This window comes from Notothenia rossii, assembly GCF_949606895.1.
Source record: "Notothenia rossii genome assembly, chromosome: 7".
Classification (NCBI taxonomy): Eukaryota; Metazoa; Chordata; class Actinopteri; order Perciformes; family Nototheniidae; genus Notothenia; species Notothenia rossii.
Window position 1 is genome coordinate 21,710,692 of NC_136905.1, and position 22,072 is coordinate 21,732,763.

At 41.0% G+C, this 22,072-nt stretch overlaps 3 protein-coding genes across 7 annotated transcripts; all 3 read left to right on the forward strand.

The window, feature by feature from the left end:
- The first annotated feature begins 89 nt into the window (after positions 1-89).
- Positions 90-5,210, forward strand: LOC307013618 (uncharacterized protein). 2 transcript variants are annotated; one of them, XM_079641062.1, is made up of 4 exons: positions 90-1,523; positions 1,805-2,512; positions 2,923-3,348; positions 3,431-5,210. In XM_079641062.1, the coding sequence occupies exons 2-4, from the start codon at positions 2,257-2,259 to the stop codon at positions 4,294-4,296; spliced, it is 1,548 nt and encodes a 515-aa protein (XP_079497188.1). In that variant the 5' UTR covers positions 90-1,523; positions 1,805-2,256; the 3' UTR covers positions 4,297-5,210. The 2 variants fall into 2 exon arrangements, with proteins under 2 accessions (XP_079497188.1, XP_079497187.1); XM_079641061.1 differs by having other exon boundaries at positions 90-2,512.
- A 241-nt stretch (positions 5,211-5,451) lies between these two features.
- LOC307013615 (uncharacterized protein) lies at positions 5,452-11,725 on the forward strand. The gene is made up of 2 exons (XM_079641055.1): positions 5,452-5,875; positions 6,900-11,725. The coding sequence occupies exons 1-2, from the start codon at positions 5,506-5,508 to the stop codon at positions 10,421-10,423; spliced, it is 3,894 nt and encodes a 1,297-aa protein (XP_079497181.1). The 5' UTR covers positions 5,452-5,505; the 3' UTR covers positions 10,424-11,725.
- A 521-nt stretch (positions 11,726-12,246) lies between these two features.
- LOC307013862 (uncharacterized protein) lies at positions 12,247-21,923 on the forward strand. Of its 4 annotated transcripts, none has more exons than XM_079641417.1 (3): positions 12,247-12,646; positions 13,972-15,546; positions 20,227-21,923. In XM_079641417.1, exons 1-3 carry the CDS (start codon positions 12,535-12,537, stop codon positions 21,537-21,539), a joined length of 3,000 nt encoding a protein of 999 aa, XP_079497543.1. In that variant the 5' UTR covers positions 12,247-12,534; the 3' UTR covers positions 21,540-21,923. The 4 variants fall into 4 exon arrangements, with proteins under 4 accessions (XP_079497543.1, XP_079497542.1, XP_079497544.1 ...); XM_079641418.1 differs by having other exon boundaries at positions 12,249-12,646; positions 13,972-14,061; XM_079641416.1 differs by lacking the exon at positions 20,227-21,923 and having other exon boundaries at positions 13,972-19,218.
- Positions 21,924-22,072: the final 149 nt, after the last annotated feature.

The window sequence follows — 22,072 nt, forward strand, 5'->3', positions numbered from 1 at the left end:
CAGCATGGTCAAAGAGAAAAACACCTAGAATTTCATGTCATCATTTTTCCAGTTAACAGATACGGATACATATGCAACACTCAACCGTGCTAGCTTTATATTACAACTATGTATTATATTTTGGTAGTAATGCACATGTTGTACAAAGCCTGTATTACTATAGGTGGAGGGGACACATAATAAACAAAAAAATGTTTCATGTTTAGCGCCAGAGTCCATACATTTTTCAAAAATAATATAGTTTTTAAATTTGTTATTATCACATTTTATTTTTAATAATTGTATTAAATATTATTCAATAATTGCATTGACATTAGATATAACCAGTGATTATCAGGGTGATTTTCCACTATGCAAATCTACAAGCTTTTGCATTATTAGTCATTTTGTGGCGAATAATCAAAAAAATAAAATTGATATTGCTTGCAGAGGTGGAAGAAGAACTCAGATCTTGTACTTAAGTAAAAGTAGAAGTAACAGTGTAGAGTGTAGGAATATTCTGTTACAACTAAAAGTCCTGTAATTCAAATGTTACTCAAGTAAAAGTACAAAAATATTGGCATCAAAATATACTTAAAGTACCAAAAGTAAAAGTACTCATTATGCAAATTGTTCCTTTTCAGAATAATATAATATATCTCATATATTTTGATTATCATTATTGATGCATTCAAGTGTTATCAAAGCTAGTAAAGTAGCAGCTGATTTTAATGACTTTGTATACTACAGGGTAGCTTGTGAATTTACTCCAGGTGTAACTAAAGTCTTATTTAAGTGTTGATTATATTTCATATCAATCATTAATCCAAGTCTGCAACTAACTAAAGGTAATACATAGATGTAGTGGAGTAAAAGTACACCATTTACTTCTGAATTGTATTGGATTAGAAGTACAAAGTAGCAAAAGATTAAAATACTCAAGTAAAGTCTTTCAAAATTATACTGAGTAAATGTACTCAGTTACTCCCAACCTCTGATTGCTTGTTTGAAGTAAATATGTCTATGGTTTATTGCACTTATTGGAAGTCGCTTTGGATAAAAGCTCAACTGAATGATATGTAATGTAATGTAATTATTTATGTGAACCTTTAATTATATATGTATACACACATGGATATTTCTAATATATCCATTAGAAATAAAGTGAAATGTGGTTTTCTATTGGTCTATTTCATTTTATGTTGGTGTACTTTTCCAAAAACTCTAAATAGCCGCTTTGAAAATCTAAAATGTTTGTCCATTTAGGTATTTTCAAAATAAAATAAAAATATCAGTGACATTAAGCATGACCATTTTACGTGTTTTTCTAGATACAATAATACATGGGAAATACAATAGGTACAACAATAATCATTCATATTCAGATTAAACCTTTCTCTCCGACCTGATTGGTCCTGAACATCGGCCCCACCGTGACGTCCAAAATAAGCGACTGTCTTCGGTTTGTGTATCGGTTGCTGAGCTAACAGCTGCACCAAGTGTGTTTTGATTGTGTTTTGCCTCCCATGTGCAGTTATCATGAGGTAAGGATCACAACAGCGCGGGCTGTCATGTCATGTCTGCTCGCTGCTCGCTGCGTGTTCAGGCTACAGCTTTACATTTAAACTGTGTTTCCCTGTTAGCTAGCAGCTAGCATTGCAAGATCAGCACCTAATGTATGCGGAATGCGCAACCATTGCGGATGTGGTGCAGAAAAAAATGCGCATCGATGCGACAGAATAAAGACGTCAACTTCGGTGATACAAAACTGTTTTAAAATGCTTCACAGTTGTAAGCAGTGTTATGTTTTGTTGTTGCATTTCAGCTCTGGGGGATATTCTCTGCCTTGAAGGAACACTGTATGACAGCTGGACTTATAGATGTAGCTCTTAGCCTGCTTTAGGTGTTTTTACACCGTCTACATGTTCTTAGTGACATATCACTATAAATAAAGATGATATGGGAATTGGATTTAAGTGGCTGCAGCTAGCCATAAAAGTCTCTTGACTCTTAGTAAACAATATGATTGTATTTCAATCAAGCTGCAACAATGACTTGATTGATTTGAAGAATAATGTTACAAATAACACTTTAACTCTTTATTTCCCTAAGAAATTAGCTAAAGACAAATCCTTATTATCTGATGCAGTATACTGAAGAGTTGCAATGTCTTCAGCAGTAGGCTTAGTAACACATTGAACTTGTGTTAATGGAGCAACAGCTGCCAGTGTCAGAATTGGCCAACCAGTCAGTTCTGCTGTAAATCAGGTCTGACCCATGACTGAGTACTACGAGGAGGGGGGGCTGCTGTACGAGCAATCACCTCCCATGCACATCAAAGTGGAGTCTCCGGAGGGACCCTTTGGAGGGGGAGCCTCAGAAAACGGCTTCCCCAGGGAGGATGATGACTCCGAGGGCAGCTGTGACCAGAGCAGTGGCTTGCCTGGAGGACTCCCCTTCAACGTGGTAGTGGTGCATCCCAACATCATGGCACCCGGCATGTCCTCAGACGACCTCTTGTCTATTGAACAAAGTAAGCCTGAGATTAAGAACTTTATTGGAAGCTGGATTTCATGTTTCCTTGCAATATGTGTACATTTCTGCAGAGCATGTGGTTCTTATTGACCATAGTTAACATGAAATGCTTTTTCAGCAGTATATTAAAGCACAGGCCAAGATACAAAGTAATACACACTATCTATGTAAACAGCCACGGCATTTTAAACATTTAGATCCAACATTATCACTGAAAGAAGATTGGATAAATATTGACGTTTATGCTCCATATCTTTCCAAAAGTAGTAATATAAGAGTGAATTTGGCCTAGCCAAGTGGAAATAAGGCTGACACTGTTAAAGCACATGTCTCTTCTTCACATTCATCTTCACTTGAAACTTTTTTCTTTCCCTTTTGGGCTGTCCTCTCACCATTTTTTCTTAACAGACAGAGCTATGTCAGCTGCGCTGGCTGCTGGTGGTGCAGGAAAAAGAAAGAGTCGTTTCAGTGGAGCAGAGCTGGAGGTGTTGGTGTCAGAAGTCACTCGGTGTGAAGGGGAGCTCTTTGGTCCTGCAGGGAGACTCCGGCGGCGGGAGAGAGAGCGCATCTGGGCAGGCATCCTAGAGAGAGTCAACGCCGTGTCCAGAGTCCCACGCACACTTCGAGAGGTGAAGAAGCGCTGGGACGACCTAAAGAGACGCAACGGAGGCCGGCTGGCTGATGCCCGGCACCGCACCTGTTACCTGCCATCCAGCAGAGGAGCTTCGATGCTTGGCCGTCCTTCACAGTCTAGCCCCAGGCTTCAGCATGCCCGGCAAAAGCAAAGCACCAGACCAAAGCCCAGTTTCCCATGCTTCCCTGACTCTGATACAGGTGAAATATGAGTATTTTTCTTTGAAGTTTCTCGAGATGCAACTAACATCTACTCAGGTCTAATTACAATATTTCTTTGCAGGTGTTGGTGGCGAAGGGTCAGAGAGAGATGCTTTGGACAAAGACGAAGACAATCCTGAGCGTGACAAAGAGATGGGAGAATCTGAGTGTGAACCAGTAGAGAACAGCATGGAAGAAAAGTTGGGATTAGGGCTTGGTCTGGGCATTGGACCCCCACCTCCTTCAGAACGATGGCTGCCTCCTTCCCCCCTCTACAGTGCTCCTTTCCTCAATGGCAGCCCCCAGCCCAGTAGTCCTCAGCCATCACTCGGAGCACAGCAGGGGCCTCTTGAAGAACCTCCGCGCAGCTCCTGGCTTGAAGATGAGCTTCGAGGGTTAGGGGAGGCAGCAATTCAACTGGGAAATAGGGTAGAGAAGAGCCTGCTGGAGTTTGGGGAAGGTTTCCGACAGGACATCAGAACACTTGTTGCTTCACAAGAGACACTAGCAGGCAGTCTACAACAAAACAATGTCCTCTTGCAAAGGCTTTTAGGAGTGCTTGAGGCCCAGCAGCAGCCACAACAACATCGTGTTCAACAAGCACACCAGACGCAAACATCGCAACAGCCCTTACAGCCACAGGCCGCTCAGCAGCTACAACACACAGAACCACCGCAGCCTCAACAACAGCGGGTTGAAGCACCACTGCAAACACAACATCAGCAGCAGCCACTGGTGGTACAACAACAGCAGCAAACGCAAATACAGCAGCAGCCACAAGTCCCCCAGCAACCAAATAATCAGACAACTGTGGCTGTAGTTCCTGCATCATCATCCCCTGAAGAACTTGGTACTTTTCCTTTGGAAGCACCCACAAACACAAACAGAAGTGTGCAGAGGCCCCGGCGAGGAAGAGCTGTTGATCACAGGCGCAGAAGACGGCGCTGATGAGAAAGCATTTAGAAACTCAAAGTGGACATCATGCATAGTTGGTGTTACAAAAATGTGACAAGATGTCAGGCTCTTTTTCTATTGACTGTATCTCTGTAAAAAATATAATATATGAGTTTTACGTCCCACTTCAAATCCATCTTTGCACTTAAGTTTGTCTTCAGAGAGGACTGAAATCCATAAGAAAATAACACGTGATAATATGGTGGCCTTAATCATTAGCTTGGTTCTTGAGAATATGATGAAAGACTTCCTGAAAAACAGCAGCTCTTTGGATTGACATTTTCCTTCATGAGACTGAAAAACCAGACAAGATATACTATAGGATCTGATGCTTATTATGCATGTCACTGCACATGCTTTGCAGCCGAACTGACACTCTTACTAGTTTAGCACTGTCTCAATTCTCCTGATTCACTAACTACATTGTCATAGAGTACTTGTAATCTGCAGTTGCCATATATGGTAGTCAAACAGCTATTGTACTTACCTGCTAATGTATGCTTTTGCTTTTTAACAGTTCACTGGAAAATAATGTATTTTCCAGCTTTGGTTGGACAATAAACTTAGACTGTGTTCTGTTTGGTGTGTTTCGAGACAACAGTGTTACATTAAGTCTATCACATTTTTGGTTAAAAACTGAAATACCTTCCGGCATAAACATCACAGTAGGCATCAGACTTTAACTCGTATGTTTCTGGTGGAATATAAGAGCATACATAAGTGTGTACGGGATATTTATTCTATTCTTGCATGCAGTACGATGAATGTGTTTGTAGATAGTCGCAAAGAAACAGCATATGGCCATCATCTACGTAGTTTTGCACAATAAATATATTTTGTAGATAGTGACTGTTCCAATGAAATGTAACTAAACTTTAATAAAAGTCAGACTTGGACTTCAAAATAAATCCAGCTGATCACTTGTGGATTTGTGATTATAGCATATCAAAAAAAAGTGTATTTAATGTTGAAGTTTATTTATGTTGTTACGAAGGTGTTTACTGTGTATAACATCAAAGACGGCAGTAGTAGAAAACGGAAATTATAAACTTAAAGTTTCTAATTATATTTTAAGAAATGACGAAGCACAGATGGTTGTCAATAATGGGTCTTTTATTTTGAAAATGTCAACCGGAAGTGTCATTACTTTTTCATGCTTGCTACATGAGCATGATCCTGGATAAGGGGGTGCATGGGTGAAACATGGCCGACCCATCGGAGTCTCCCAAACGACCGAAATCCCCTGCGGAGGAGGTGGACACATCTGGGGGGAAGACCGAGGCCGAGGAGACGGGATGCAGCTCAAATCCAATGGATGAAGAGACACACAATGATCCCACAGAGAGCCCCGACACTGAGCAGAGACCCAGCGTGGGGAGAGACGGTAGTGCCCGCCATCCTGAGGTTAGTGTCGAGTCCGGGGCTGGAGCCGGAAAAAAGACATGTAATCCAGCAGAGCAGGCGGAAAAAATGGCCGAGGCTCGTGTAAACGACCACCCGTTTTACGACTGGTCCGAAACGGAAGACGGCGATGCAGAGGAGAAAACACACATGGATGCAGATGATAATTGTGGTATGCTCAATATTTGTTAATGTTTTTTAACTGTTAGCTTTAGCCTGCAGGCTAACGTGATCGCTCACTGCCGCTTCAACTATGCTATGTTAATTACCATAACAAAATATGCTAGCATCCTGCTAAATAAGATGTGATTTCTTTAGATGGATAGCTGTGTTGGTTGCATGCAATTTGTGAGTTCAGCTACAGATATGTTGTTTACTTTTTATCTTTTCACACTTTTTCACACATACACTTTGTTGTATTTATAAAAAAAAATTATTCCACTTGGGGCAATTATTATAAAACAAATGTGGTCACAGGTTTTTTTTTGTAGCCCATATTGGACAGGAGTAGGGATGCTCCGATCGATCGGTCACCGATCAAGATCGGCCGATACTCACTTTCTACCGATCGATCGGTGCTCTCTAAACATGCCGATTGCGAGAGCCGATCGCATATGACGTAAAATACATGACAAAATGGCTTCACCGGTCTGGCATTATTTTAAGGTGTCGAAAAAGACCGTAAAATAGCGGTGTGTGAAGCAGAAATCCTGCAGCTGAGCGGAGCGAAACACACAAGAGTTAGACCTAACACACTTAGCTATTTTATCTACCTCTGGAACAAGCTAAACTAGTTTATAAATATATGTATTGTTCACTTTCGGGTCACTCATTACTGGATCAGTGAGCTGCATGAGATACTGAGAGGGAGAGGAGAGGAAAAGAGAGCGCTTCCGCTAATTTCTCCCGTGTTATTATCCAAAGTGAATGTGAATAATGTAAATAATTTGAATGTAATAATTAAGTAGATTTTTGTTTGTGGAAGCTCCAGTGAATGAGCCCCATTAACGGAGTTTTTAACATCACTTTAAATGGAAGATTTAAAGTGATGTTTAAATCTTCCATTTAGGCCCCGCCCTCTCCATCGGATCGGCGATCGGTATCGGCCGATAATGATTCCGGCGATCCAAACGTGGCGATCGGAGCAACCCTAGAAAGGAGCGTCATCAATTTGTATTGTGTTTTTTCTCTTGCAGACCCCAAAAATGTACCAGAGAGTGATGGAGGGATGCAGCAAGATACACATGTTGATGATAATATTAAAAAGGATGCAACTGAGAAGAAAACACCCCATCCTGATGAGAAGAGCCAAGAGAAGCGACTGACTGAGAAACCTGTGGAAGAAGTTATCAAGAGAGTGGGTGTAATTGAAGAAGATGAAGAGGCAGACCAAGAAGATGGTGCTAATTTGACAGTTAAACCCAAAAAGGGCTGTTTGGAGTGCAAAGAGTGTGGCAAGAGGTTCACCCGGCGCGAGACCTTCAACCTTCACCGTCACTTTCACGCACATGAAGATGAGCTCACTCCACTCACCTGTAAAGAATGCGGCCTTACCTTTCAGCACCGCAGCAGCCTCATCAAACACAAAATTGAACACAAAGAGAAGGAGGAACAGCTTGCTTCTCCAAAAAAGGAGGAGGGTACATTTAAATGTGCAGAATGTGAGAAGGTGTTCTCCACAGTGGATAAGCTGAGGGACCACAACTGCTGCAATACAGCTGAAAAACCTTTCCGCTGCCCCCTGTGCCGCCAAGAGTTCCAGCTAAAGATGGCGGTCACCAAGCACATGGTGCTCCACTCCTGTGATAGCATCTATACATGCCAAGAGTGCAGCCTAACCTTCCCAGACAGCATGGCACTGCGCTACCACAAGCGATCTCACACCGGCTTGAAACCCTATGAATGCCCAGAATGCGGCTTGGTTTTTAAACACTACTCTGTCATGGAAGATCACCGCCGCAAGCACACGGATAACGCACGCTCTCACTTGTGCAACATCTGCGGCAAGACTTTCAAGTACAGCAGCCTCCTCCATCAACATCAGTTTCTGCACACAGGCCAGAAGCCCTTCCGCTGCCCTGAATGTGGTAAAACATTTGCCTTTGCACAAAACATGAAGGCACACTGCCGCCAGCACAGACTGCACCAAACCAACTCCTCAACTGAGCAGCCCAGCAAGCCGGCGTCCGCACAGGAGGCAGGCAGAGGGCCGGGTAAAGAGAACAAACACCAGAGCGAGGAACAAAAAGACACATTCAACTGTCCCCTCTGTCCCCTGACATACCTAATACCAGCTGACTTGAGAGCCCACATGCTTATTCACGAAGCTGAGTATGAAACACTGGAGAGAACCCCCAGACCCCCAAATGGGAAAAGCAACCATTGGGACATAGGATACACCTGTCCCCACTGCCCAAGCATTTTTCGTGAGGAAGCCAGTTTAGATCGTCATATTAGGAGTGGACACAATTCTGTAGCTAAATATTTAGAAAAGGCGGCAACACCGCCTCAAATTCAATATACTCCATTAAGCAGTGATAATGTACAGGGGAAAAAGGAAAGTGATGGCGTAATCAATAAGTTCAAGTGTTTAGAGTGTGGAAGAACCTTCCGCCACTCCTCAGTGTTAGAGCTGCATATCCGTGTACATTCCAAGGACAGGCCTTACAAGTGCAGAGTGTGTGACAAGGGCTTTAGATTTAGTAGCTACTTACAGCAACATCTCATCATCCATACAGGCAATAAGCCATACACATGTCCAGACTGTGGAAAGAAATTTGCTTTCCATCAGAACATGAAAACGCATCAAAAGCTGCATCAGGAAAAACCGTTCCGCTGCACCAGCTGCCGCAAAGGCTACAGCGACGTGACCCAACTGCAGCATCATATGTTATCACACAATGGTGACAAACCTCACAAGTGTAACCAGTGCGACAAGAGCTTTGCGTTAGCCTATCTGCTCCGGGATCACATTAACACACACACAGGGCAGAGACCTCATCGATGTGATGAGTGTCACAAAACTTTTTCTTGGCTTAGTAGCCTGCTAGTACACCAAAAGATCCATTCTCGCAAACGCCAGGGTTTGAACCAGTATAATTCTTTCCCGATGGGCGCTAGGATTAGAGGCAGGGGTAGCAGGGGGAGGAGAGGGGGGAGGCCCATAATGGGCTGGTCCCAACCAGTGGGGAGCTCTGGGCCTCAGCTGTCTCCGTATTCAGTTTCTGCACTGAGCGATGCCGAGTTGCACAGAAGGGTGGTCCAGCCACAGCAGTCGATGCTCTCGTCACACATGGATGTACAAAAGGAGCTGTGGCTAACAGAGCTACACCCACAACCAGTGCAGTGGAAGGTGGATGGCGGAGAGGTAATGCCCGTACCACAGCAGCAACACGCAGCACCTCAGCAGAACCAGTTTGACAGCCAATCAAATCAGGGTCAGCAGCAGCACCATCAGAGAGGTCCAGGCTGGCCAGATTGCCCTTTGATAACTCAGTCAGGCCCCACATCTGCTCTGAGTTCAGAGTCATCTCACATGAAGGACAGTGCACCTGCCATTGTCAGCTCCCACATGGTAGCTGTGCCAAAAAAATCCAGCCCTTCCACAGTGAGTGAGATAGAGCAGCAAAGGCTGCCCAAGCCCGTTATTTGGAGTAGCCCGCCCACCTCCACAGTGCTGGCTTCCACAAGCTCTCTGCAACATGGTTTTTCTACTCCATTGTCTTTCTTAGACAGCAGGGCTCTGTGGAGCATCAGACCTGCTCTTCTGGCAAATTCACAAAGCTCTCCAAATAAGCTGGGTCAAGAGCTTCAACTGCCACGATGGGCAGGTGTCCCAGTGTCAATACAAAAGGAGCCATCCACACATACTAAAAAAGAGGACACTAGAGTGTGGGACCTAATTAATCCTCAAGTTATACCGTCGACTGTTATTCATCCAGAGAAGCCATGGAACGGCTGTGAGCTGCCAAAGCAGTGGGTTTCAGGCTTACCAGGTGTCTCCACCTCAGCTCAGATAGACCAAAACAGTGCTATGCCAATTTCAACTCCTGTTTCCCACGGGGTAGGTAGCACCTTGTGGGACTTACAGACACCACCAGGAATTCCAAAGACTATAAACCCTGAAAAATTAGTAAATGCTCAAGATTTTCAGCTGCAGCAAAAGCAGGTGTCATCCGCCTGGCCCAGTGTGCAGAGTCAGACAACGACACAAACGGTTCCGCTCTCTATTCAATACGAGCCTCATCGTTTTGGCCAGGGGTTGGGAACGCATGTATGGGGCTTCCAAAGTAATCAAACGCTGCTCACTGGGCAACTTAAACAAGGGACTGGACAGGAGCTGCAGCAACAGCCAATGGTAACAGCCACTCAAATAATCATAAATCAGCCTTCTCCTTTTTTCTCAGCTCCCCTTGCTCCGCTCCCTCCTCTCGCTCTGCCTGGCCCACACCCTCTTCATTCTGTCGCAGTTGGCTCACTCTCAAGACCTCCACACCCAAATATATTCTTTGCACCACAGGCCGTAATGAGCGAGAGGCCACACATGCCACAGACCCTGCCCCTACCTCAGCTTTCCCAACGGACAGAAACTCACAAACTTGGCTCCCGTTTGCCTTTTGCCCAAGAACGGCTTCTTCAGTGCATGATATGCGGGTGCTCTCTTCCCCGGGAGCTGGATCTACAAATGCATTACATGCAACATGCACAAGGAGAAATTTGACCGTTCTATACTACCAACAATTCTTAGTTTGTTTTATAATTTTCATTTAGTGGAACCTCATTTATTTCACCATTTGTGTTGATTTGCTAATTGAGTGGATGGGCATTAGAAGAAAACAAGCTAGTGAAGCAAGTGAAACTTGACTTAGTATGCACACTGAAATCACGGTGAAATACTTTTAGCTCCAATTAAGCCTGCACAGTGTTGTCTGTGATATAGGGTGTATACTAGTGCCATTTCAATTAGTTTCACTGTCTTTATACATTTGTTATTCAAATAGTTAACTGGCTTAAACAACTTCTGAGGGTAGCAGATAAATGAGGTTCTACAGTCAACATTTCATTTGTTGCAAATGACCTTTAGATTTAGATAATATTAGTACTTTTAAGGCTCTATTCATATGCCTGAACCATTTGAACTGTGTTTCTTCATGTACAGTATACTGTGTGCCTTTTTATGAGTACAGTCTGCATGTCTATTGTCTTGGTATTTTAGGCCTAGTTTGTGCTTAAGGTAGACTCAGCAATGTGACCTCACTCTGAAAACACAGAGGAACTATTTCTCATAGTAAAAAGAAATGTAGACATTTTGCTTCTGAGGAGGAGAGGATTGGGTTGATGGCTGGCTATTGGCTGGGTCCAAATATCACAAAAGTTTTCATCATGACCATTTGTTAAAGTGATAATTGGGAAAAGACAGAAAAATGTGTCAAATATTGATAAAACTGTTGTCAGGTAGTGACATTATTAAATCAAACTTGAATTTGTGTGACTTTTATCATTAATATTTATCACAATGACAACAAAAAATTACACTGACAAATACAATGTGTATTTTGCTCTGTGCAATCAGGCCAGTCGAATTCATGACTGATGTTCTTTATAATTAGACTACTGTTAACTGTTGAATACCATGTAATGTGTATTTCTGACCAGAATGACTTTCAGATTGGAATACAACCTCAGTCCACTTTTGAGTACAATGCAATTTATTTTGTTGTGAATTATAATATCATTCCATAACTATAGATTTAGCTGATTACAGAATTCCCCCTCCGTTGTGAAAATGGGCATTTGAGTAGGTTTGGTGGCCCAAAAAGTAAATCTTCATTACTACTGTATAATAAATACAGTCCATTTGTACAAAAAATAAAACCTGTTCCTGTTTTTCTTAACATTCAATGTCTTACGTTTCAAAAACATGTCCCCTTCTACCTCTATCCACTGTTTTAGCATGGAAATAATAAAAATTTTCCCATGATGTCTACATATTGTATTAAATAAAACCTGCCTTTGACTACAATGTTGTGATGTGCACTATTTCTCAGGGTTAAGATACAGCATTTCAACATCCATTTTAGAGAGGATTCATTAATACAAATTCATTTTAATTATGGTTTGGAAAGATTTCATATTCTGCACACATTTTCTTTTTCTTCAGCTATAGGTAAAGATACCTAACATAATTAGCTTTTTAGGGTTTTGTATAATTTTTATTTTGTAAACAAAAGTACAGAAAGGGTAAATTATGGTAAATCTATTCCACATTTCCTGTACAAAATTAATAAATCAAATCGGACTAGAAACCCTAAAAAACAATAGGCCTATTACTAATTCGTAAAATAATGAGGGAATGCAACGTTTCTTAACTCTATATTTATCCTATTTATTGTTGGCAATAAATAGGAAAAACATATATAGGTATATATGCTTTATATGTGTTCAAAAAAATGTTTTTTTTATAAATTAATGTATAATAATTTTAACGTTTTATATTAGTGTGTTGGGGTGAACATTATTTTGTAGATTTTACATTCAGACTTTCTGCGCTTTCACAAAACCAACGAAGAAGAATCCATTTCCGCCGAGCGATGCATGTGCGATGTGTGAAAAACAGCTAGTTGTTCACCATCCCTCCCTAAAAACATCACATGCTGCTGCCTTGTTATGTGGTAGATTAGTATATGAGTTGTATTCTTTATTTTTCACCTCAGTTCTGCGCCGATTCATTTCTAACAATAGCAACAAACACATTCAAAACAACTGTGGAGCTGTTAAGCTAACGAGCACTAGCAAGAGGAAGCTAGCACTAACACACGGAAACACTCCAAGATGGACGAAGCTGCTGCAGAGATCAGAGAGGACGGAGCTGAAAACAAGACCCACGATGGAGACACCACATCTGAAAACAACGTTGATCCATCGGCTGAGGACACCGCAGATGGTGAGTCGGCTTTAGCTGTCAGTTAGCTTAACGTGGTTAGCATGATCAATACACCACTATTGTGTTTAGGCGTGGTGACCTCCTACCCAAACTTCACCACAGGGACAGGAACATAGAGACTGGGCGGAAGAACTGCGAATAACGATACTAACGAACCATTAACAATAAGCATGTTACATTAACTTCAATTGTCGGAGATCCACCCACTGGCCTGTTTTATATTTCATTATTTATGGAGCTCACTTCTGTTTATATTGAAAACCCAAGCGACCGTCCTAAAACAAGCTGATATAAAGGTGTTGTCAGTATGTAAATCTGGTTTTATTTAGAATCATATAAGAAATGCATAAGTAGTAGTGTTGTGAAAGAAAAGGCTAACCGTAGCTTGTGACCACGTCAAGCTGGGAAACCTTAGATATGAAAGCTTACAAGTAATTATTATTGTTTTGTTTTATGACCCGTAAACGGTTAAACACATTGAAATATTATCTTCTGAAATCTGATGACATCAAGCACAGTATAGTCATCTATTTCGGCCTAAAATTAACACACCTCCTACAGAAGCACTGCATTATGAGGCTTAACTATACACTGAGCTTGATAGTGGATCCTATATATACATATGTACTCTTTTTTGTTTCATCATAACCTAAATACCCTAATGTGATGTTTCTGAGAGACAAAGCAAGGAACTTAAATATCTCCATGAAAGCTGCCTCCTCTCTGAAGGCTTTTCATTGAACATCATTTCTTCCTTTGGGGTTGTTCCAAGTGCCTACATTCCTATATGCTCAGCCAAATGCACAGATGTAGAATTCAGAAATTAATCGATAGGGTGGGAGATTTTTGTTTTAACTTATAGCAATGTGATAAAAAAAATATGTTTACTGTTCTTTAAAAGGGAACAATAGGAGTTGTGTCACTCAAAACGTATCTTTGTATTTCAAAAACATGACTGTCGATTTATATATTATCAGTATTTTTAAAGTAAATTGGTAATGATTGCCAAAATATTTACTACAATTGCAGTCCGATTTACACTTAAGCATTTGCGGAACCCTTGGTGATGCACCACAATGTATTGAAATGTGGCGATTTGTAACATTTTGCTATTTAAAATGCAAAACTGCAGCAACCCTTTTTAAATAACTGAACTTCACAGAGGTCATTTGGCTTTAGCACTGAATGTATTAGCCCCTCTGTAAACTTTAATCACACTTTAAAATAAAGATATGATTTGCACCTGTGTTTTTGTTATTTTTGTCTTTCTTTCTCTGGAAACAGTAGGTGGCTTTGACCTCCTCTTTTCCCCTTTCTATTTTTAGGGGTTGGGGTTTTCTGCTGTCGGGATTGTGGAGAAGCCTTCAGAGAGGAGGCAGCTTTCTTGGAGCATCGCCATCAGCACCCACAAGAAAGTGTGCATTTAGACAAACAGTTGGATGGTTTACATGATGCAGAAAGGGACAATGAAACAACTAATTTCTGTACTATATGTTCACTAGCATTTGTGGAACCAAGTGAATTAACATCGCATATGGAAAAGTGCCATGGTGAAACCTTGCAAAAGGAGTCTGGCATTCAAATAACTTCTGGGATAACAAAGCAACACACCTATGAATGTGCAGAATGTGGGAAATGTTACTTTGTGATCGGACACTTCCTCAACCATCAGCGCTCACACAGACAAGCCTCCAAATCAGTTTTTCATGATCTTGAACATTTGAAAAAGAAGTCATTTCAATGCGAGTCTTGTGGGCGGAATTATTCTCGAGCTTCAGCTCTCGATGCACACCGTCGTTGTCATGAAGGAAAATTAGTCAAGTCACGAAACAAGAATTCAGCAGAAGCATTTCACACTGAAGAGTCAATCGTTGAAGCCAAGCCCAGTGAAAGCCAGACTCCTGAGGTTACTCCTGAAAAAACCTTTAAGTGTTCATGTGGTAAAGCTTTTACTGCCATGATGCGCCTTAAAACACATCAACGATTTAGCCGCAACAGTCTATGCTCTCCTGAAGACATGAAAGAAAAACCTAAGAAAAGCTGCAATGAGTTTTACTGTGATGAGTGTAAAAAGGCTTTCACTGGACATATTGCCCTCTTTAACCATCAGCGATGGCATGCCAATCGCTCTGATGATTCTGCGGAAAGGTTTCCATGTGAGGAATGTGGCAAAGTATTTATGACACTAACATTCTACTACAGGCATCAGCGCACGGCGCATAGTGAGGAGACCCCAGCAAAGTCGTTTCTTCACCAAGTCTGTCAGCTGCAGAAAAAGGCATTTGAATGTAAAGATTGTGGACTAAAGTTTTCAAGGGCTTCAGCACTTCATTCCCATCAGCTTAATCACACGGATGTTTATGGAGAAACAGAGAAGGAGTCTCATGTGAGTACCTCTCTGCTACCTCAACAGAAAACTTTGGATAACGAAAGAAAAGAGACTAAGCAAGAAGAAGTGACATCAGAAAATGTGCCTCCTATAAGTGTGGTTGAAGAAGACTCGCATGCAAATGAGAGTGATGAAGACTTGGACAGTTACGACCCTGGGGACTTTATTGTTCAGGTGATCAGTGCAAGTGAATCTGAGGATGAGGCCGCCCAAGACACGAATCCTGATCTTGAGCTGCTGTGTGAATCGGATCAGGAAAATAAAAATGAAGGCGACACTGGAGTTTCCCCCAGTAGTCTTGTTTTAAAACCAGAGATGGATTTGAAAATTGTAGAAATTGACTTTGAGCAAACTGATGAACAATGTGCACTGATAGCGAAAGAAGCTGAGAATAAAACGACAGAAGAAAGATTTGATTGCCCCGAGTGTTATCGTTGGTTTTCTAGTGCTTCATCACTGCGCGTTCACAGAATGTGGCATGGCGTTCGTAAGAGAAAACGGCAGAATCCAGGTCAGTCTGTGGCAGTTCACACATGTGACACATGTGGCCACGAATCGAATAGCTATGCAGCGCACTGCAGTCACATTCAAAAACACAAAAATCCTAAAAGAAACAGTGATGGTGAATCAGAAGGATTAGAGACGAAAAATCTAGTGTGCAATGAGTGTGGTAAAAGCTTCTCACGTTTGTCTGCTTTAGTCTCTCATCAGCTGCATCATCCCAAAAGAAAACCATATCAATGCCCAGATTGCATGATGTCTTATTCTTATGCAGCTAGTTTCGTTAACCATGTGAAAAACTGCTCGGCAAAAAAGAAAGGGAATATTTTGGTCAGTAAAAAAGAATACAATCCAAAAAAGACCCTTTTAGGCCCAAAGATTTATCATTGTGAACAGTGCGGTAAGGGGTTTTGGTCTTTAGGAGCTTATTCCCACCACAAGCAAAGTCAGACTGAGTGTACAGATTTAAGGCTTAGAAAAGGTGCCCCCGGATCTCTGCACTCTGTTAATGGACACCAACGGCCCAAGGTTGCATGTCCAGTTTGTGGTAGAAAGTTCCGTCACAAGGGCATTATGGCATTGCACATGCGAAAACATGAAAACGGAAATCACAAATGTGAACTGTGCAACAGGTCGTTCCGTCTTTTTTCCAGCCTTCTCAGACACCAGGTTGTGCATAGTGAGTTACTCCCACCACCCATTAAGTCTTTTCAGCATCAGGTAGAGCAGTTGAAAAAGAACACATACAGCTGTCCTGACTGCGGGAAGCTGTTTTCACGGGCCAAAGCACTTCAGTTTCACATGAAAAGCCATGGGTACGAAACTGGTCACTCGCCATCATCGCCAAGATCCACTGTCACGCTGGAGGACCTGCAGTGTGCGACATGCCTCGCACATTTTAACAACAAAGCTTCTTTGCGGGCTCATCGCAAACTTTGCATTAAAAGAGAAAGTCAAGTAGTTGATTTTAAGACGGAACCCTCAGAAAATGAAAATACTCAAAAGGACAGTATGGATGTTAGCACACAGGGAAGCTCTGAGCAAATAACACTACATACTGAAATAAAGCAGGAACAAGAGAGTGTGCAACCAATGTTAGAAAATCAAACGGGTGAAGGCAAATCAGGCAACTCAAGCACAACACATTTAAAATATAAATGCAAAAAGTGTGACAGAAGCTTTTCAGTGGCTGGAGCTTTGAATTTTCATAAAATGATTCATGCTGATGATGACAAATCTGAAGCAAAAGCAAAAATGGCTGTGTCTGTAATGCTTAAAAAACCTAAAGAGGAAGAGCCAAGTAAAGGAAATTTTCACTGCTCAGAATGTGGGAGGAGGTTCATGTCTAACTCCGCCCTCGGCTCCCACAGAAGATGGCACAAAGAAAAGAAATTAACACAGTCCTTGCTAAAAGATGATGAATTTAAATCTGCTAAAAGCAAATCAGAGGATGGACCTTTTCAGTGCCAAAAATGTGGCAAACAGTTTTTTGACCGTCGTGTTCTCCAGCGTCACAAGATGTTTAACCCTCTGTGTCAAACAAAAACGGAGCCAGAGCTCGATTCAAACCAAAGCGTTGAGAGCCATAGCAGACTGAACGAATCTACATTTGTATGTCTAGAATGTAACACAACATTTGAGCAACAATTTCTTTTAGCTGCCCACTATGAAAATCAGCATAACACACTGGAAACTGCCGACCATGCCGAAGACGGGCTCGCCATGGTTGAACAGGAACCAAAACAGGTTGATGTAAACTTCAGTCGGAGTGAGTTAATGTCATCAATATCGAAGCCAAAAGCTCACCAGTGCCCCACCTGCTCTATGACTTTTGCTAAGGCAAGAGGTCTGCACGCCCACAAATGGCAGGCCCATTCCAAAAGGACAAAAAGTAAAAATAAGATCATTTTGAATATAAAAAACAATGCCTCAAGCAGTGAAGTCAAACGGACAGAACAAATTAGTAATGTTGACAAAGAAATGAAGAAAACAAGAGCAGCCCCCCCACTTGTAAAATATGTTTCCTGCCTTGACTGTGGGAAGCAGTGCAGTTCTACAGAGGCCCTGTTTGACCATAAGAAAGTGTGCCACGAGATAAAGGAAGAGAAGATCCAAACACCTGAAACTGTAGCCGATGTTTCCCCACCACTAAGCCGTCTATCAGAGCATGCGACAAAATGCCTATTCAAGTGTGATAAGTGTGGGAAAGCTTTCCAAACAGAGGAACACCTGGAGACCCATAAGACCAAGGCAAAGAGCCGCCCTATTTGTTGCGCCCTGTGCTGCATCGGATTTTGGTCTGAGAATCAGCTGCAGCAACACCTCGCCTGGCACGATGAAGTCCGTTGTCGTCTACCCAACGAGGTTCGGTATAGGATTGGCGCTGCTCTGACCTCAAAGCCTTTAAAAGCCAACGTCCCCTCTGCTGACACAAGGGCAACGTCCTGTTCATCAGAGAACCAGTCACAAAAAAGCCATAAGTGCCAACATTGTGGCAAAGCCTTTCTTTCACCAACTGCATTACAAAAACACGAAACACAGCACTGTAACAACGACTCGTATCATTGCTCCATTTGCCCCAGGACCTTCAGTGAAATACAGGACCTTATCGATCATCACCAGGAATGTATTGGTGATTACAAAAGGCAGAATGATGCTCCCGCTGCCGTCTCCTCAGTAGATGCTGATAGCCTTACTTGCCTTGAATGTGGAACTACTTTCTGTCAAGAAACTGATTTGCACAAGCACAACATGGAGCATGCCCATGGAGTGTACTATACTGTACAACCTGAAAAGGACTGAAGTGAAAACACTGTAGATTGTTTTGGAGGATGCCAAACTACTTAAATATGTTCAACTGCATAATTATAAGATAGAAATGTGTTTAGGCTAAGTAGAAAGTAGGCAACTCCTTTTTGTTTGTTGACTATTTTAAATTCTTTATATAAAAAAAAAAAAAGTATTTTCTTTTCAGGCATCAGTTACACTGGATTGGTAACTGTGCAAATGTTTCAAAAATAACCTCTTTATATAAATTATGTTGTAATGTCAGAATTATTTTGAGCCACCGGTTGATTTGTTCCGTTATGATTTGTATTGTCAAGAGTTGAACCGTGGTTATCTTTTGGGTGAAAATTGACTTGAGTATGGTAGTTTATATCTAGATATATAACAAAAGGATTGGAAACATATATGCATGTACATGTTTGTCATCAATCTGAACAGTGCGGCTGACTCGCTACATATTTTCAAAGATTATGAATTTAAATATTTCTGCACAACTAAGATATACTGAATTTGCTTGTGTCCTTCAAATACCTGAGGTACAGGTTATCACAACCATTAACTACCAAAAAACACATTTAAATTTCAAATAATTCTAAGTTATGTACAAAACGTTTAGCATTAATTGATGTAGAAGCTCCCATGCTCTTTCTTTTTCAGTATTGTGTTTCTCTGTTGTGGATATACTATTCCTTATGTAAACTAAAATAGTGCTTGAGTTCATATAGGATAGTTGTTAGTTTAGTGTGCCACTTAAAAAGTATTTGGATTATAGAAAATGTTACTTTGTTTTATTAATTTATGAAAAACGTTTTTTTCTTAGATGACCATTATACTTGTTTAACTTGCTGTTTCCAAATAATAATAAAAAAAGAGCTCTAAAAAAGTTACAAAAATATTTGAGACGTGTAAAGTGAATTACTGGGTTGTGTGATTCATATAGCTTTATTTTTGTTAATCTAAATGTTTGTGGAATTGTTTAGTTTGTTTTTTCTGTTTTGTGATTGCTACTCTTTTTTTGACTAAGCACTCGGCGTGCTATGTGTAATATTACAATTTTACATTTCAAAACATAACTATTCACTAGAAACTAGTCATTTCAAAACCTGGTTTGTATGTCACATGTTCGTTTTTAGTCATTAACAACTGAAGAACATCGGTCTTGACATCAAACATTGAATCATTTCATACAGAGAACATTATGGATATAGTTTCCAGCAGAACATTTATATCATTTTTTGGTGTTAAATAATAATAAAGTTAATTGATGCATTATAAACCTAAAAAAACATTTAATTTGACAATAAGTGGTGCTTTTTTACTTAATGTCTTCAAGTTTTTAATTCAAAATGAATGTTTGAAATTATTCTTTTTTTGTATTAATTGAAAACTAATTTACTAATTTCTGATCATAACTATCACATTGCTTTCCTTCTTTCATATTTATAATTTAATTTGTAAAAAATGTATTTGGAGATTTTCAAAGAAGTCTTAATTTCAATGCATATTGAAGAAATGTGCCACCCAGGAATAAGTCTGAGCAGCTGTGGTATACTTATTTGAGTGGCGCTCTCCAGGCTCCATAGATGGGTCACGGATAGTCTCCTTATTTTACAGACAAGCTCAACAAGGCTAAACATTGTATTTGTTTCACTTGACGAAGAGGAGAGCCACATCTCAGTCTTGTAAGTTTGACCTGCTGCAGTTTCAAAGCGTTAGCGTCATCGTCAGCTTGAAAATCATCGATTTAAAAAGAAATTATTAATCAAATCTGAAGATATATGCTAGTTTGCTTTAGATACTATACAACATAATTGTATAATGAGTTTATTTAGAATTGAGAAATTATAATTCATGACATTTTATTTGTATTTGTTAAATTAATTGCTCCTTTTTTCTTTTCTAGTCAAACAGGACGGCATTTCATGTGAGGAATGTGGACTGAAGTTTACACAATGGGACATCTACCAGACCCACCTGCACCAACATGCCCTGGAAGAGGGAGAGGAGGAGGAAGAAGAGGAGGAGGAAGAGGCCCAGATGGGAGACGACATGAGTCCTGTGTCAGAACTGGATTCTGTGAGAGGAGTCGATGGAAAAAGCCGAGATGTAGACATTAGTGGTGAAGCAGACGAGTGTGACACAAGCAGTTTATTGCAGATACAACCCACAGGATTTACAGAAGATGTGCGGGACGCCGGAACAAAGGAGCAATTTGGGAAATATCATACTTGCTTAGTCTGTGGGAAGGTTTATACATATATGGTTTCATACCAGAAACACCTACAGCTGCATGAAAACCTGCTACCTACAACTAGAAGTCCACCAAGTGTCCCTAATTTAGATGAGCATCAGTGTCCGGACTGTGGGATGTCGTTTACCAGGCGAGCACGGCTTCTTGGTCACATGAGAGTCCACAGGCCATCCAAATCAAAACCTCCCAGATGTGATCAGTGTAGCATAGATTTCAGGTCGATAAAGTCATGGATGAATCATGTCGTCCTCCATAGAAAGAAACCGTTTTGGTGTTTAAGTTGTGCCAAAGGCTTTAAAAATGAAGATTCTCTAGATAAACACATGAGCAGTCACACTCTGATGAAACATACGTGCCATATTTGCCACGAGAGTTTCCACGTATCAAAACAGCTCAGGATCCACTACAAAACCCACAGTGGAGCTAAACCTTACCAGTGCACATTCTGTGGGGCAAGCTTCTTCAAACGTGTAAATCTACTTTTGCACCGAAAAAAGCATCTAAGAGCTTATGCTGGGTTCAACGGGATGCTTCGAGGTTCCAGGAAGCGAAGAAATAAATGGAGGAACAATTATCTGGCTAGTGTCAAAGAGGAGCCAGAAATTGATACATACGTGGAGCAAAATGAAACTCAACAGCCTTGTGAGTCTGGGGATCATGGGAGCTCTGAAGAGTCCGATTGTGGGGAGCCCTTACATCACTTCAAGTTTTCAAAACCACCAGGGTCTGCTGGGTCTGGTCCACATGACAAATGGAAATCAGAACCTGTACAGCCCCCAACAGGACAGGAGCTGGCTGAGAGTGAATCACCAGAAAACAACATGTACAGAGAACCTAAGTATTGGGAGTGGGAATGTGTTGAATGTGATATGGGCTTTGATGAAGTGGCAAAACTGCATTTACATTATGTAAAGCATGCTACTGGGGAGCTGCCGATACCACACGATGATGTTGAAGATATTTAGGGTTGAAGGCTTACATAAGGATTTTTTTTCTTACTTTGTCGACCATTTATTTTTGCATTTCTTACAGTTTAAAGAAATATGGTGAAGAAACAAATTGTTAGCAATTGTTGATAAATGAACTTGTAGAATTGATACTTATTATCTAGTGTGCTGAGAATGATTTTTAACTCTAACCCACTGTTACATTTAAATATTTATAATGTCCCTGGGGAGATGATAAGGAGTTTCTACAACAGATTAACTCTTAGTGTCTGATGCTATGAGATTGTACTACAGTTTTTGAATGCATGATTTTGACATGTAAACTGAGATGAAACAAAGTGTTGCAAAGCAAACCTACTTCCCCTTTCCTTCTTAACCCCAAATAAAATGAAATGCATTCAACATGTGTGTGTTAGTGTGTATGTGCTTTTGGATAATACCATTTGTGTGTGTGTGTGTGTACACACAGTATTATAGGAACAGCAGAACAAAGGTACGTGTGCAGGACTTCTGTGCATAACATTTAAGCATCTCAAACTAGAAAAATAAAA

Bases quoted from the DNA above. Each gene is read 5' to 3' on its own strand.
- LOC307013618 (XM_079641061.1), top strand. From the start codon at position 2,257: ATGACTGAGTACTACGAGGAGGGGGGGCTGCTGTACGAGCAATCACCT. The intron at 2,513-2,922 runs GTAAGCCTGAGA...TTTTCTTAACAG, and splicing joins CCTCTTGTCTATTGAACAAA to ACAGAGCTATGTCAGCTGCG. The intron at 3,349-3,430 runs GTGAAATATGAG...ATTTCTTTGCAG, and splicing joins CTTCCCTGACTCTGATACAG to GTGTTGGTGGCGAAGGGTCA.
- LOC307013615 (XM_079641055.1), top strand. From the start codon at position 5,506: ATGGCCGACCCATCGGAGTCTCCCAAACGACCGAAATCCCCTGCGGAG. The intron at 5,876-6,899 runs GTATGCTCAATA...TTTCTCTTGCAG, and splicing joins GGATGCAGATGATAATTGTG to ACCCCAAAAATGTACCAGAG.
- LOC307013862 (XM_079641416.1), top strand. From the start codon at position 12,535: ATGGACGAAGCTGCTGCAGAGATCAGAGAGGACGGAGCTGAAAACAAG. The intron at 12,647-13,971 runs GTGAGTCGGCTT...TTCTATTTTTAG, and splicing joins GGCTGAGGACACCGCAGATG to GGGTTGGGGTTTTCTGCTGT.